At 52.2% G+C, this 16377-nt stretch overlaps 1 protein-coding gene across 1 annotated transcript; it reads right to left on the reverse strand.

Moving 5' to 3' along the window:
- Positions 1 to 712: 712 nt before the first annotated feature.
- Positions 713 to 14720, reverse strand: SALL4 (spalt like transcription factor 4). Its single transcript, XM_030963538.1, has 4 exons — positions 14546 to 14720; positions 4771 to 7293; positions 3883 to 4190; positions 713 to 2819 (listed from the first exon to the last, which is right to left on the reverse strand). Exons 1-4 carry the CDS (start codon positions 14613 to 14615, stop codon positions 2397 to 2399), a joined length of 3324 nt encoding a protein of 1107 aa, XP_030819398.1. The 5' UTR covers positions 14616 to 14720; the 3' UTR covers positions 713 to 2396.
- Between the last annotated feature and the right edge of the window lie 1657 nt (positions 14721 to 16377).

The raw sequence follows: 16377 nt of genomic DNA on the forward strand, positions 1-16377 counted from the left end.
GACTTGTCCTGCCCTCCCTACACCTTCCTTCAGAGCTTGGCAGAGATGAGAAAGCGTTTGCTTTCTGCCTCTCTTTGCACTCCCACAGACTGAGCAAGGAGCACCACAGCCAGGCAGCTCTGATGTTGGAAAGGTGCAGCTTTAGGGTTCCCTTTTCCTTCTCCGTTACCTCCCAAAGGCAAAATACATGTGCTGGATTATTTTGCCAGAATCAGAATCTCAGCACTTTTCCATTTTATCAAGGCTGTTCTCAGAACTGTTTTTCTTTGCTCTTTAGGGGAAATTATTTATCCCTTTTCCATGCAGCCAGCATCTTCAGGACTGGCAATTTGACAACTTAATATCCATTTTCCCTTTGTAGGATGATCACAGTACAAAAATGATTGCACATATTCCTGTCATTGTATTCTAGAGTGGAAATCAACATCCCTGGCACATCCCAACCCCTGCATCAAAGCCCAGCTGTTCCTGAGGAATGGATCTCCAACTCCTCCACAGCTTCCTAGCCCCTGTTGTTCTAAGCAATGAACTAAAGCCTAACTCTGGCTCCTGGATTTCAGGTCCCTGGAGTGAAGCAGCATGCTGCCTCCTGAACTCGCTCTTCAGCAGACAAAAAGCTTTTTGCCAGAAAAATGTTCAGCACCAAGTGTGAAAAAGCCATCCCAAAATTTATTCTCAAAAATGTCAACAGAAACGCATCAGTAGGTACTCAAAACTACAGAGTTCTTCGAAGTCATACATTCACAATGTAGAAATGTGACAATTGGGATGCCTTTTGCGTGGTCTATGTAACAATATCCATTTTACAGTGTAAACAGGTACTGGTATGTTCTTACCCACGAGTCCAGCGGGAAAGGCACAACTCGGCATACAGAGATCATAAGCAAGAATCAGGTGCAACAACATCACACAAACTTTTGGTAAATCTGCATTTTTGGGGCCTTCCACAAGAGACTGGACTTGAAGATTTCCTGCAGTCAACAGCCAGGTTTCTTTCCCTCCTTCAGTCCTTCCACACCCAACGCTCCCTTTGCAGCCTGGTTCAGATCCCACTCCACATCCAGTTCCAGCAGGCGTTCGAGGAATAGTGAAAGGTCAGTCCAGCAACTCCTCAGGTGCTTCCACTAATAATACAACAGGTTTTGGTTTCACATAGTGCATGGAAGCATCTGCTTGGATCTCAGTCATTACAGTGGTCATTATTAGAAAAAATAGACACTACAACTACAAAAGGAAAAAAATGAGGTAGATAACTTAGAATCCAGATGACTATCCCAGCAACCTTCATACAACACACGTGGATCATTAATTACCATTTTGGTGGAATGCAAGCTCACAGACCACCAAAAAAACCTTAATGACCAGAGTAGGAATGCCATCCAAAAACCCCCAAAACATTTAACCTAAGCATGAATACTTCATATTTAAATACAAGTTTACACAGACTGATCTCCTAAATTACCCAAACGAAAAAATAAAAAATAAAAACAAAAAGTCTCTTGCTAAGGAAACCAGTTCCCATGGCAAATTGCAACAGTCACCTGAGATTCCTTGCAGAGCTTTCAGACCTGACTTCCCAAGGCAAGTCTTCCCTTTCAAGAGGAAACAAACAAACAAAAAAAAAAGTATATACATACCCACCCATGCTTGTTTGGGGCTCTTGGTATTGAAATAAAACATCTAGGAAAAACTGCACATCTTTGGAAGCAGGAATTTTGGCACTATACTTGAAGGACTGTCCTAGTAGTAGTATTAAATAAGCAGCAGTCAACAACACAAAGAATTAATTACTTAGGAGCAGTGACTAAAGAAAAAACAGCAACTTGCTTTTCATAGAACTTCTGAGGCAAAAACCCAAAGGAATTAAAAAAACAACTTTGTAGTTTTATAGCAATTATTAAGAAAAAGTACATTCAGAAACCACACAGAGCCAAAAATCCAAACAGAAAAACTCTAAGAGGGTGGCAGACATTCTAGGATATTTACCCGCATCAATAGTTTCCATTTCTCATCAGTAAATAGAAGCTTTCCATCAACAGTAGGTTGTTTCCACTCTATTCAAAACCCCCATTATCACTCTAAACAAAGAGGTAAATATTCTAACCTTTGGAATTTCAAGTTGTAGAAACTTCTGTAAGGCTTGTACACATTAAAGTCACACGTAAGAACTACTTTGCAAGACCCGCATCTTTCCAAATAGAAGGAAATCCTATTCTTTATTAATTACTATTTGCAAAGCAATATCATGATTGTACTCTGGGCAACTCTTACAAAGACAACCATAAAATCATTTGCACGTCAATAGGAAAATAGGAGGCCGAAGTGGAATCTCTTAAAAATATATGTTTGTGTCTATATATATTTGTTCTTTCTGTAGGTCAACTCCTCTCGAGTCCTTAGCTGACGGCGATTTTGTTCTCCTCCAGGAAGAGAGGGAACTGGTGTTTTGGCACACTGTCTGCAGCAGCACCGCCCGCCTTCTCCGCCTCGGCAGCGGTGCCAGCCTGGGCCGGGTCTGCCTTGGCGGCCGGGGCAGAGTTCAGGGGCGAGCCCCCGGGCAGGGGCACGGGCAGGGCGGGCAGGGCCCCGCTCTGGATCACCGAGATCTCGTTGGCCTTCACGGCCAGCCCGTTGCTGAGCACGGCCGCGTACTGGTTCCACACGGCGGGGTCGATGCTCACCGAGGGCGCCACCATCTCCTTGGGGAACATCTCCGACACCTTCTTGGGGTCGTTGCCCAGCAGGGCCATGGGGTTGTCGATGGACAGCCGCCTGCCCCGCCTGGCTGAGTTGTTCCACATGTGGGTTCCTACGTGGACCTTCCAGACAGGGGGGAAAGCAAAGAGAATTGTTAATTCTGCAGCTCTTCCGTGGTAGACCCAAATTCTACTGTGCTTGCAGCCAAGCAGCCCAAAGAAGTCAGGCTTGCTCTGTTTGCATTCAGGTAAATATTAAGTTGGGTAGTTCTTGTCAGAGTTCCCTTCCTGGCATGTGTCAGACACAGTCATGCACTGCCTGACATCACCATGGCTCTCTGGAGCTGGCTGCTAGAGGGCTTGGAGGACTGTGCATTACACTTGGAATAAGTGCCTTTGGCAAAGACACCCTCTCTCCCCTCAAAACAGAAACCACATTATCTGCTGCAAACAGACCATACTGAAAAAAATACTGGGTAATGCAAAAAACCACCAAGTAATTTGGCAGAGGTTTATTTAAGCTGAAATCTCCCACACCACATTCTGCTGGTGCTTCCAGCAAGGCACTGCTCACACACTGGAGTGTTTCCTCTCCCCATCAGCATTTATGAAAGAGCACTGAAGAGCTTGAAGAGGTTCTCACAAGGAGGGAGAAGCCTCTGTGCAAGTGAGGGAGCTGAATCCCTCATGGGGCAAATGGATTCATCTGGCAGAAGGACAGACTCACAGTGCTTCTCCAGCGTGTGCTTAGCCACAGTCCCCAAGGACTTTGTGCCATCTCAGGATTATCCCAGTTTATCCCTCCTCATCTCTCAAAATTTCAAGCAGTGCAGTGTAATGCATTTACTCAGCAGGCAGCATTTTGTAGCAGTCTATGAAATGCTTATGGTCTTGACACATCCAAATCCAAATTAAAAAAGAAAGCAATCTGCTTAGTGAGGGCTAAGCCTCCCCTTCCATCCCAAAAGGAAAGTCAAGGACAGCAGCAAAGACCCGAGGGTGATCTCAGTAACACACAAAAAACTGTGTGGAGAAACTCAGGAAGGAGACAAGGGTCAAAAGTAAGTATTCAAGGAACTAAGAGAAAAATCAGTGCTGCCTCAGAGGCAGGTCAAATATTACAAACAGCCTTTCCACCCCTAGTCTTAGCTCACAGACCAAGGAGATGACAACAGACAGGACCCACCTTCAGGTTCCCCTTGGTGGTGAAGGCTCTCCCACAGATGGTGCAGGCAAAGGGCTTCTCCCCGGTGTGGGTGCGCTCGTGGATCTGCAGGGCGCTGGCAGAGGAGAAGTTCTTCCCACAGGTAGTGCAGATGTGCTGTTTGGCAGGACGGCAGAACTTGGGGCGCGGCACCAGCAGAGGGGCGACCCCGGGGGACAGAGCTGGGGGGCCAATGAAGTGGCCAGTGCTGAGGGGACGATCGCTGGGCAGCTCCATTTTTATCAGGGCTGGTGGGGCTCTGACAAACGCAGCTGGAATACTGCTGCGACCTGGAAAGAAAGCAAAGGTGGTGCTTATCCCAGCCCAATTCTGATTCCAAGCTTAAGCCTGGCTGAGACTTGAGACCCTGCCTGTGAAGCTGTACGTGCCTGAAGAGCACATCTGCAGAGGCCACCACACTTCCTAGGATACCCCAAAACGAATCAGTTCATCCCTGGGTTTGTTGGTGAGCTTATGAGATAGAAAGTATTTCAGGTCAAATTTAGATCAACCTTAACCTCAATGCTACAGAGCCTGAAAACCCCACAGACTATTTTAGAGTTTCTCAGGATAAGCAGTTTTCCCTTAAACACACAAATGTGTATTTTTAAAGAGCTATAAGGAGATATCAAATGAGCCCATGAAAGACAGAGAGGGCACAGTCTACATTAATTTTAAGGAAATGACAGCAGTTAAGCCTTTGAATTTTGGGCATGATAGTCAGGAAAACTTTACAGGGCCTATGCCCTTATCCAAACAGAGGAGCAGGAAGAGGGGAAAGGTGAGGAAGTTTTGTTTCCTGTTGGTCCTTTTAGGATTGATTTCCTTCTGCCCCACCCCAAATCCCTGCCAGCACTCTGCATTACTCACCATATTCTCCATTTGCAAAGTGTAGCCCCGGCTCCTCCTTGATGACCTTCCGCCCGATGTTGCCGTACGTTAAATCCAAAGCTCCCACAACCCCTTCCACTTCAGCAGGAGCGTTCTCAGCACCTTCTGATTTACTGCCCGTGCCCGAATCCTCCTGGCTGTTGAAGGCAGGTGACTTGGACCTGACGCTCTCAGCCTGGCTGTTGGCTGGGGATGGTGCCTGCAGCGAGGCGGCCTCGGAGGCGGCGGGGCTCCGGCCGTTCTGGTAGTCGGCGTCACCCACCACCGAGGACGAGTCGTTGGTCATGCCATCGCTCTCGGCCGAGCCGTTGTCGCTGGACTTCAGACTGCTCTGCCGCTGCAAGCTCAGCGAGGAGGCCACCATCTTCATCTGGTTCTCCAGCGCTGCAACCCCAGAGAAGGCGGCGGCCACCTCTGATTGTGCATCATAGGGAGTGGGAGGTTTGGAGGAGCTCCTGGGGCCATCCTGAGAGTCCATGTCGTCTTCCATGTCGATGCTTTCCACGATCTCCTCTGGGCGCCCGATGTCTCCGTTCTTCTCGGGCAGGGCAGGCTCCCCCTCAGTGTCACAGGGGGGCTCTGGCATGGGGGTGTTGGGGATCTGCCCGCCCATGTGCATGCGGATGTGCTGCTGCAGCACCACGGCATTTGTAAACTTCTTCTGGCAAATGGGACACGAGTGCTGCATCTTCAAGGGGGTGTTGGCCCTGTGGACACCATAGTGGGTTTTGAGGTTCCCTTTAGTGGAGAAGGCACGGCCACAGATCTTGCACTTGAACGGCCTCTCCCCGGTGTGGGTGCGGTAATGCATCTTCAGCGAGCTCTGGCAGCTCAGCACTCTGTGACAGATCAGGCACTCGTTGGGGTCAGAAGTGGACTTGTCAATATTTTCAACCAGCTGCTGGAGCTTGGATGTCTCTGAGCCCTGCTCGTTCGACCCACCTACGTGGAAGATGCTCACGCTGCAGGCAGCTTGTGGTGAGCTCAAGCTCTGCTCCGTTCCCGACTCGTGGCCGACCGCCCCCGATGAGGAGGAGCCACCCTCGCTTTCAGGAGAGGGCCTCGACTGCAGCTCACTTGAGAACGTACCAGGCAGAGCCTCCTTGATGCCTGCCAGGCTGGAGATGGCCTGAGGTGCGCCGCTGGCCGCAGAGGTAGGCAGCGTTGTTAGGAGAGGTTTGCTGTCCACAATCAGGTTGGACTCATCCAGTGGCACAGACATCCCGTACGGGATTCCAGTGCTGGTAGGAACATTGTCCAGGTGCTCAGGAACTGGGTAAGGATTCATCTTTATGTGGGGGTACTTGTCTTTGTGACGCTGAAAATGCACTTTGAGGTTTCCTTTGGTGGTGAAGCGGTTCCCACAGATGTTACACTTATAGGGCCTTTCCCCGGTGTGGGAGCGGAGGTGGATCTGCAGGGCACTGTCGTTGCCAAAGACCTTCCCACAGAATTTACACTTGTGTTTGAAGAACGGCTCCTCCGTGTTCGGTTTGCTTTCAGACACGCTGATGTTGGGCGGCTTCCCCTTGCCCTTCTTTGAGGAATCCATCACAGACGAGACGGCCGAAAGCGGGTTCTGGAAGATGACCGAGCCGGAGGACTGAGGTAGCAAAGGATTTGGGAACTGAGAGATGGAGCCGGGCAGGCCTCGGCTCCCCTCTGGCTTCAGGGGGAAGGAGGAGGAGAGCCCAGCAGCCAGCGAGCTGGCGGCTGCAATGCCAGTGTTAGAATGAGGTAGTTTTCCTTGCTTCAAGGATTCCAGTGATAGGCTCTGGCTCCCAGCTTTCTGTCCGATTAAAGCCACGGCAGCCGAGAGCTGCTGGGACATGTGGGCACCCAGAGCCTTGAGCGGGTCAGTAGCAGCTGCTATGGAGGGGTGCAGGGTGTGGGGAGCCATCATGGCGATCTGGATGCGGATCTGCTCCGTCAGTTGGATCTGCTGGAGCTGCTGCTGCTGCAGGCACACCAGCTGCTCCAGGATCATGGGGATGGCGTTGAACCCGGCCGCCGAGGAGGAGATGGCGTCCGACGTCCGCTGGTTCACGGCCACCTTAGTGCCACGGATGGTCTGCAAAGTCACGTTAGTGTTTGGTACTTTGGGTTTTGGTAGATAGCTCAGGCCGGCGGCCGCAGGCGTCAGGGGGGGTTCTATTTTAAGGTACATTCCTCCTACCGGCTCAGTATCCATTTTTCCTTCTCTCTTTTCCACGGAGGCAGTGCAGCCCTTGGCCTGAATGTCCTTGCGCGCCCTGCCGTCCATGCGGTCGCTCGGGAAGGTCCCCAGAGGAGCCTCGGAGAAGCTCTCAGGGGGGACTGGTCCCTCGCTGTCGTTCATGATTAGAACAGGCGGATTTTTAGTGCAATTTTTCTTATGCTCAAGGAATTCAGAGAGAACGAAGAATTCTGCACAGCATTTTTCACAGATTTTGGTTTCCTCCGTGCGGCACCTTTTGGAACTCATTTCACCATCTCTATCACCTGGGACGTCTTGTGGACTCCCTTAAAATAAAAGAAAGTCACATTATTAATTGCCAGATTTAGACCAAGCATTCACTATTAAGATCACTGCCTCCACCCCAATTGCAAATTAAAGTACAAGACACTGGAATCAAGTTTGCAGATCAAGCTGAAGTTCTGCTCTTTGTTTTGATGCCAATTCCTTCACAACCCAAAATAAATATTAATCTCAGTTCAGTTTACAAGAAAAAACATATTTTAACAAAACTCTCACAAGGCTCAATGAAAAAAGATTCATTCCAAATCCCTTTATACAGGTAGAAATCCCCTGGAACAGTTCTGCAATGCAGCACCTGCAACACAGCTTAAAAGGAACACCAGGACAGAGGAGGCATTGAAGCACCGAGCAAAACACCACACATGAGTTATCTGCTGTTTACACTTCAGGTTCTAATTCTTTGCTAACCATCTCTCAAAAATTCATAGAAGATCGTTAACACAGGGATTTTGAGCAATTCTTACTGTACCGATCTAAACGAGTTTTGCTCTGCCATTATGAAAGTAATTACAAGCCAAGAGGGCTGACAACAGCAAAGCAAGGCCAATATTAGCTCTGAAATCCTTTGAAAGCAAACCCACCCCACCAATAATCCCTACATGGACACAGTAGCAAAGAATGATTAAATCAGGAACTCGACACTCGAGTATGCGCCTTCATTGATACCTATGATTATTAAAAAAATAATGCAAGTAGCAAGTCCTGCTCACAAAACTACACCGAGGCATTTCTGACCTCGCAGGAGGCCTCTGTCAGCCGTACCCACAACTCACCCTCTTTGGGAAGGGGCAGGGAAAGCCAAGAGTCCCCTCCTGCCCTTCCACCACCAGCACAGCACGGCTCAGACTGAGCAGAATTTGTACATGGACCAGAAAAAAAAAAATCGGGGAAATATCTGAACTGCAAGAGGTTTAGCGAAATTATAACCAAAACAGGATGTTTTTGCTCAGCCTTGCCACCATCCCTCAAACAACAAACCCCCAGCCCGCTGGAGGTGGGGCAGAGCTCAGGACAGGAGGGAAAACCTCCGAGCGAGGGGGAGCAGGCAGGATCGCAGCCCCCATGGGCTCCCCCCGGACCTGCTCCCATTCGGGGGGTGCCAGGGGTGCAGTGGGTTCAGGGAAGGGTGTCCCCCCTGTCCTGCCCTGCCCAGACCCCCAGCTCCAGCCCCAGCCCCCAGCCACCCCCAAGGGTGGCACAAGGTGAAGCTCAGGAGCTTCTCGTGGCTTTGGTTTGTGCAAGGTGTGGCCAAACCACACCTGGGTGTGTCCTGAACGTGGAGGGGACATGTCCAGGGGACAACGTGAGCACATCGCCCTGCTTGAGGGAGGATATGGCAACCCCTGCCATTTCTGACCTCAACAAGGGCACTGTGTGCGCTCGACAAAGCAAACTTCAACCGTTTAATGCTGGGCGGCACCAAGCGCATGTGAAAGTTTACTTGTAAAAATGAACATTTGATCAATAACAAAAATTCGCAAGTATCAGAGGCCTGTTCTGCTGTGATCTGCAGAGCAATAAATCCAAACCTGCACAAGTCCTTGAATGGGGAGGAAGGGAGTTCTCAGCACAGCTACGATCAAAAATGTTTGGATGCCTCCCATTTAAACAGGGAAAATTAAACACTTCCCCTTCAGCCCAAACAACTCCTGTAAGTGAAAGAAACAAGAATGGCAGCACACATTTCCCATCCCAGATATCATTAAAGTGATGTCTCTAAAGCTGATTTAACTCTAAAAACACACAGAGAAGCCCAGCCTGCAGACAAGTACAACTACTGCACAATTCAGAACTGGGTGAACAGAGTCAACCAGGATCAAGAACAGATTATTTTCAACTCATTTTACAGTCTGAGCAGATATACTTGGAAAGAAGGTACCTGGATTAAAATAAAATAATAAACCTCCAGAACTACTCTATGCTGACTTCAGAGGTCTTTGACTACTTTCCTGTTTCGCAAAATACTAAAACAGAATTTCATAGAACACTAAAACATAAAAATCTCTTCCAAATCCTTTAAGTGTTTGGGGCTTTCCCAGTCCCATCCCCCAGGCAGAACAACCCTGTTTTCACATCACGAAATAATAAAAAATAACCTCAGCTTTTACTTTTTCCAGTGGCACAGAAATGTCTGCACCAAACAATGCTGCCCACCCCCAAGGAGATATTCCAGGATAATGTCTAGACAAGTCCTCAAACTTTAACTGCTTCAAAGCACCCGATCATTTATCTCCTTTCCCATGATAATACTTCTTATTTTTCTACTTCTGCGCTGATAACATCACACTCAATTCAATGCCCCTTTCCCAATCTCCAGCACAGCCCAGGCTCATTTTCATCATTCTGAGGAGCTCTGGTGACTTCCCTGGTTCTGAGCAGCAGTGGCCATCTCAGAGAAAGAGACTCCAGTGCACTGAGGGTGCCTGTGCTGGGCAGCAGAGCCTGGCAGCCCTGCCCTGTCACATTCTCCTTTCCCTGACAGTGAAGCATTAGCTGGACTCTGCATAAATTCAATTCAGAGCTTGAAACGACTTGCTGCATGACAAATAGGGAAGTTGCGCATTGTTTTCCTTTTTACCTTAGAGAAAGGGTTTTAGATAAATTCACAAGTAGGACGCTGGGTTATTTTACAGTAGCTGGAATAACAAAGGAGCAATTGACTGTTTCTGTAAAAAACCAAACAGCTTCTGTGAAAATCATCGTGATTGGTAACAACCTCCTCTCCCTGCCCCAAGTGCTGCCATCAGAGCCACTCAGCTGTCCAAGCCCAGCAGTGACACCGAAATGAAATAACAGCCTGAACTCGGGGTTTTTCATGCCAGGAGGGCAGCTCTGCCCACCCAAATGAAATAACAGCCTCAACTCGGGGCTCCCCATGCCAGGAGGGCAGCTCTGCCCACCCAAATGAAATAACAGCCTGAACTCGGGGCTCCCCATGCCAGGAGGGCAGCTCTGCCCACCCAAATGAAATAACAGCCTGAACTCGGGGCTCCCCATGCCAGGAGGGCAGCTCTGCCCACCGACTGCCGAGGATTTACCCAGCACTGCCCTGCCACGACAATTCCTCCGCACTTCACTTAACCCTCTCCAAAGGCTTCCCAGGGACAGGACTTCTACTGTGGTTTTTTTATCTCCCCACCCCCGAATTTCAGGAATGTTATCTCTCAGCATCTAGTTATCCAATAAGTTAGAAGAATGCAGTAAACCCAGCAGGGGGGTTAGATTGAATCACTGGCAAATGGATGGATAAAATCCACTATTGTGTAGGACAAGGCGGTCATCGACAAGGAAGGCTGATAAAATCCACACTGCTCAAATGATTTTTTTTTAAGGCAAACAGTAAAAGGAGTGAAGTAAATCTGGTTTGATGTGATTTCAAGAAGGGTGCTGCTGGCCTACCACTCATCTAAGCCATTAGTGACTTTTTTCTCAACTTTATTTCACTTGAATTCAGATGAAACAGAAGCTTTTCCATCCACTTTTTTTTTATTCATGAGTTTTGATACCTTGGGTGAGCGAACTTTCCCCACAGCCTACATCTGACCAACTACTTTAAGGTTAACAAAGACCATGCACCTCGGCGGTTTAAATTAACTCAGGGAGGATTGATTACCACCCCTCCACTCCTAGACAGGAACCCTCTGCCATCAGCTCGCTGTCGCTCTCAGGGTCCCTGATGCTTTTCTCCTTCTCCAAAGGACAGGGCTTCCAAAAGCTCTAAACTGCCCCAAATTGCCCTTCTCACACTCTCAAACACCATTTAGTGCATTTTAACTGTGACAAAATCACTTTTTAGAGTAAGTAAAACACATGATGACAGCTTACAGAGATATTCCAAAGGCCTCGATGCTTTTTACATAGAACTCATCAGCTGCATTTTTCTACCCAAGAACAAGGCAGAAACGCGTTACCCCCACAATCACCATTTCACGTCCTTACAGGCTCTCCCTCAAGGCTTCAATTATTTTATTACCTACTTACTAATTCCCCCTTTGGCCTATCTACAACTTCAAGCGAGATATTCAGCCGAAGACAGAACAAAACGCAGCGAACAGGCGCTTGTGAAGAGCGGAATAAGCGCTAAAACCCGCGGGCAAAGCGGAGGCGCTGCCCCCCGAGGGCTCACCCCGCTCGGGCCGGGTTGGGCAGGGCTCGGAGCCCCCGGTGCTCGGAGCCGGGGCCGGTCGGTGGAGGGCCGGGTTGGGCAGGGCACTCAGCCCCCGGTGCTCGGTGCCGGGGCCGGTCGGTGGAGGGCCGGGTTGGGCAGGGCTCAGCCCCCGGTGCTCGCTGCCGGGGCCGGTCGGTGGAGGGCACTCACGGCCCGCGCTCCGGCCCCGCCGGGCCAGCACCACCACCCCGGGCGGGGCCGCCGCCCCCCGGAGCCACCGGAGCTGCCGGCGAGCCCCGCACCGCGATCCGCGGCCACGGGGGGGGCTCCAGCCGGCTCCGAGCCCGCGGCCCCCCGAGCCCCCCGCCCGGCCCTACCTGGAGCACACTTAACACCCGCACGGTGTTTAAGAGCGAGCTAAACGGCACAAACCCCGCTGCCAAGGTCAATTGCATGAGAGTCCTAATTGTGAGCCTGACATCAACTTACCACCCACAGCAAGCAGGAGGAGGCAAAGGTTAGAGCAGCAGCTCTGTCAAAACGTCACATGCCGCCGAGCGCGGCGAAAGGGCTCCATCCCCGCTACCAATATAATGTTTCACTTACGTAAAAGGAAAAGCAAGCCGGGCATCGCCCCCCGCCGCCCCCCGGCACCCTCTGCCCCTTGCCACGGCTGCGGCACCCCGGGCACGGCGGGGATGCTCCCGCACCCGGGGCTCCCGGCCCCCGCCAGCAGCTTCGGGCAACCGAAACAAACCTAAGATAAACCTCCGCAAAACTTGGGCTTTGCTCGTTCAACCTCTCCTCGGCCAACAGCGCTCTCCAGTTCTACGGAGCTCAGCGCACGAATCGGAGATATAATTGAAGCAAAGCTACGCTAATTTTACCCTGAGGGAAAAAAAAAAAGTTGCAGTTTGATACTGTATTTTTAAGAATGAATCCGATTTTTAATGGCAGCAATCCGGCACAATAGGCATTTTCAAGCCCTTTGTGGAAATGCTAATTTTCAGTATGTAGCATTATTCCCCTGTGACCACCTGCTGATTTTTTGACCTGTTAATGGATCCCCAGGTTCGCGGGACACTTTAACCCGCTGCATTGTTCACAGAGGTGGGTCCCAAATCGCTTTGCGAAAAAAAGGAATACTTGCGAAAAAGGAGATAAGGGCTTGATTTTATTATTACGAGTATGTGTATATCCTCGCTAATGCCCCAGACAAATCCCTGCGGAATTTCGACTTTGTTATGCAACTTCATCACTTATTATTTACGGGCACACCTGGAGCGGGGAATATCGAGACTATTCGGGAGATTGGCGGGCGGTCCGAGCCGTCGGAGCCGCAGCCCCGGGTTGCATTTCGGAGAGCGGAGATCCCGCAGGACGGGACCTGCCCCGACCCCCCAAATCCACAGCACCCCACGAGCAGCAGGAGAATCGCCCCGGCGGGGCCGCAGCTTCCCCACGTCCGCCGGCCTGGGCGGCCGCTGAGCGCTCCGGAGGGATTTCATCCAGGGTTTGGTTGTTAAAATTGAGAACGGGAGGGGGGGGAAAAAGCCCGAACAACAATAACAAAAAAGCAGCTGGCCATTGCCCCGGAGAGCGCGGTGTGGAGCGATCCTCCCTCCCTCCCTCCCGCACGCCTCCCCCGCCCCAGCGCCGCATCAGGAGTGATTAACCCTTTTGTTTCAGCGCGGGGCCGGAGGTGCCTTTCCAGCAGCGGGCAGAGATTTACATGTGGAAACATCACCTCCATCCCCCAACCTAACCATATGCACAAAGGAAAACAGTCATGCATTAAACATGGGATTTATTGCCTTCTGGCCAGCATGCTGTTTCTTAAGTCACCATTAACCGGACTCAACAATTGCACATTTCGACTCAAAGAAGAGAAGGGGGGAGGAGGGAAAAAAAAAATTAAAGAGCCCGAACCTCCTGCGGGCTGGGAATAAGCAGCTCCCGTAACGCGCATGGGTTTTGATCAGTTCTAGGCACGGAAACAAAACCAGTCCCAAAAGCAAGCAAAGATCCCAAAGAAAGTTCTTGGGGGGCGCACGGAAAGGTTTGGGCACAACAACAGCAACAACTCCGAACCAACTCTCCCCGGCCGGGACGGGACGTGCCCTGCTGCCGCCGCACTGCGCCCGGGAGCGGGACGGGCACGGCGGGAGCGTGCCGAGCTCCGCAGCGAGCGGGGGAAGAGCCGGGAGCCGCCTGCCCCGCAGCCCGGCTCGGGAGATGCCGCTCCGGCAGCCCCGCTCCCGCGGGGCCAGCAGCGAGTGCCCCCTGCCCTGCCCGCCCACCCCAGCGCAGCTCCCGGCCGATTTCAGCCCGGATTTCTGCGTTCCCCGCAGCGCGGCCCAGGAACGCGGGCTCCCCAAAAGCGGGGAGAGCGATCCGCGGTGCCGGGTCCCCCTCGCCGCCCCAATACAAAGCGCTCGCGCACACCCCACATTAGCTCACCGGAGTTATTTTAGGAAGTCGGAAATCAAAGATGGCTGGAGGTCAAGCTACAAAAGGTCCAGGGCGATTGTGATCTCCAACAAAAATAGTCCGAGCGTGGAGGCTTTTTCCCCCGGTTTTGGGTGGTTTTTTTTTTTTAAGCCCCACAAAAATTCTCATCTAACTCCCGACAAAGTGCTAAGCACGCCGAGGAAACCCAGCCCGAGCATTTCCTAGCCCTCCGAAGTTCTCTGTAATTTCTTCCCCTGCTCCCCCACCCCTTTACCCCCATCCCCCAATTCCCTCCGCCTCGGGAGCCTTTGGGGCTCCCCTCCCACGCGGCCGCGGCCCCACGCGGGACCCGGCGGAGGCTCCGCGGCCGCGGGGGGAGCGTGCGGGGCATCGCGGGGCAGCGCTGCGCTCCGCAGCCGCCCCGAGCCGAACCCCCACCCCCCCCGAAAATAACGAGGAGCCCGCGCCTCGCTCAGCCCCGCCGGGGAGTTCGGCCCCCAAAAAAACCTGGGGCGAGCCCTGGGCCGGCTGGTGGCGGAGCCCGCGGGGGGAAAAGCGTGGGGGGTGAAGCACGAGGGTGGAAAAAGCGCCCCGGGAAGCGCCCCTGGCTCCCGCCGCCGCCTCCGCGCATCAGCCGAGCCCGGAGCCGCGGCCGCCCCGCGCCCCTCTGCGCTCACCACTTGCAGCATCTGGGGGCTGCTCCTCGGAGTTGATGTGCTGGGGCTTCGCCTGCTTCCGTCGCGACATGGTGCACCAGCATCGGGAGCATGCAATAGTAGCAATTATTTTCCTCTTCACAACAAATTCCTAGAGTTGGGAAATTTGGGCGGAATGCGCATGTCAGAGTAATTATTATTATCAATAATGCATTGCGATTTATCATGGGTCCCTGACGGCTGATTGGCCTGAGTCCAAGGGCTCACAGATTATTCAAATCAGCCCCATTGATCCGCGCAGCGGGGCACGCTGGGCCATGTAGTCCCCGCGCCCGGCCCGCCCCGGCGGGCGACAAAGGCGAGAGCCCCCGGGGCCGGGGCAGCCCGGGCCACCCCCGGTAAACAAACACCGGGCACCGGCGCTCTCCTGCCCGCACACCGACAGCACCTTTGTTGTCTCACCTGCGCGGTTTATAGCGCGCTTTAAAGAGTTTTTCCCCCCCTCCCCTAAAGCAAGCAGCAGCCCGGGACAATGCTCATTCTTCCCTTTGTCGCTCGATAAGGTGGCAAGGGAAGAGCACCGGGAGCTGCGCGGGGTCCCGCGGTGGGGAGGGCGGCTGGAGGGGCTTTAGAGCGGATGCAGACGGAGCGTAATTAGGCTGGTTTGGTTCAGCTGTTTGAGGACTCTTTTAAAGTCTCGCTTTCTGGGAAGCAGGCGAAGCTGAGCCAGTAGTATTTTTAACAGCAAGTAAAAACGTGAGGCACGTGTGAAAAAGTTGAAGCAGCAGCGCTTTGAGAGTGTTTTCCCACACTAAGTTGGCTGCGTTAATGCAGAGCGGAATAATTTTCATCTTCACTCCCCTTTTCGGCTGTTGGGCTCCATGGGAACGTGAGCCACGCGGAAATCTTCCCCCCGAGCCCCAGCCGGGTGGCCCCCGGGGCTGGGTGGCACCTTGGGGACGGTGCGTGAGGCTGGAGGCGGCTGCGGGACCGGCTCAGCTGAGCCTGGCGCTGAACTGCGCTGCAAAGCCCCCGGTGTCACAGCAGAGTCACCCCTGCACAGTCACTGAGCTCACAAAAGCAAACGTGAGGATCCTTGAATGTGTGGAGAGGTGGGCTGCACATCTCCAAAAACTGCAAACACCCCAAACAACTCCAAAAACTGCAAAAACTCCAAACACTGCGAAATCTCTGTGGGACACATGATTGCTTTTTGATTTAATGTAGTCAACACGCACGCCCCAGGTCTATGAAAAATGAAGTGGTTTGCTGGAAAACACTGGAGATTTATTTGATGAAGAGATGATGCTGTTGATTTGGAGGAGGAGGACGTGAGATGAGGGCTCAGGAGAATCAGGTCTATCTGAAGGCACACTGGGTTTGTACTTGCCATTGCATTCATCAGTGAGCCATGGAGCGGGGTCCGTGCCTCAGTTTCCTGCCTGTGCAGGGAGGGCTCAGCCCAGGGAGGGTTCAGCTGCATGGAGGGCTCAGCCCAGGGAGGGTTCAGCTGCATGGAGGGCTCAGCTCAGCGCTGCACCCACCCCAGGGCACGGGCCGGTGCACAAGGGTGGTGCACACTGGAAACCCCAAATCTGACTCGCCGGCAGGAGGGAGGAAGCGATGGCACCTCAGGCAGCCACACAACTGCCACAGGACATTGCACAACACCAGGGGCTCGTTTCACCTGGTTCTTTACTGGCGCTTTTACCCTGCAAAATCCCGGGGGCTGTACAATATTTACTCTGTACCAAAATTTGTGTTTGTGCGCAGTCATGCCAAATACTGGTCAGGATTTTCTTTATTTTGGCGGTGCTTGAGGAGGGGGGACCTGGATGGGGCAGGCACGAAGT

Source organism: Camarhynchus parvulus, chromosome 20 (genome assembly GCF_901933205.1).
Source record: "Camarhynchus parvulus chromosome 20, STF_HiC, whole genome shotgun sequence".
NCBI lineage: Eukaryota > Metazoa > Chordata > Aves > Passeriformes > Thraupidae > Camarhynchus > Camarhynchus parvulus.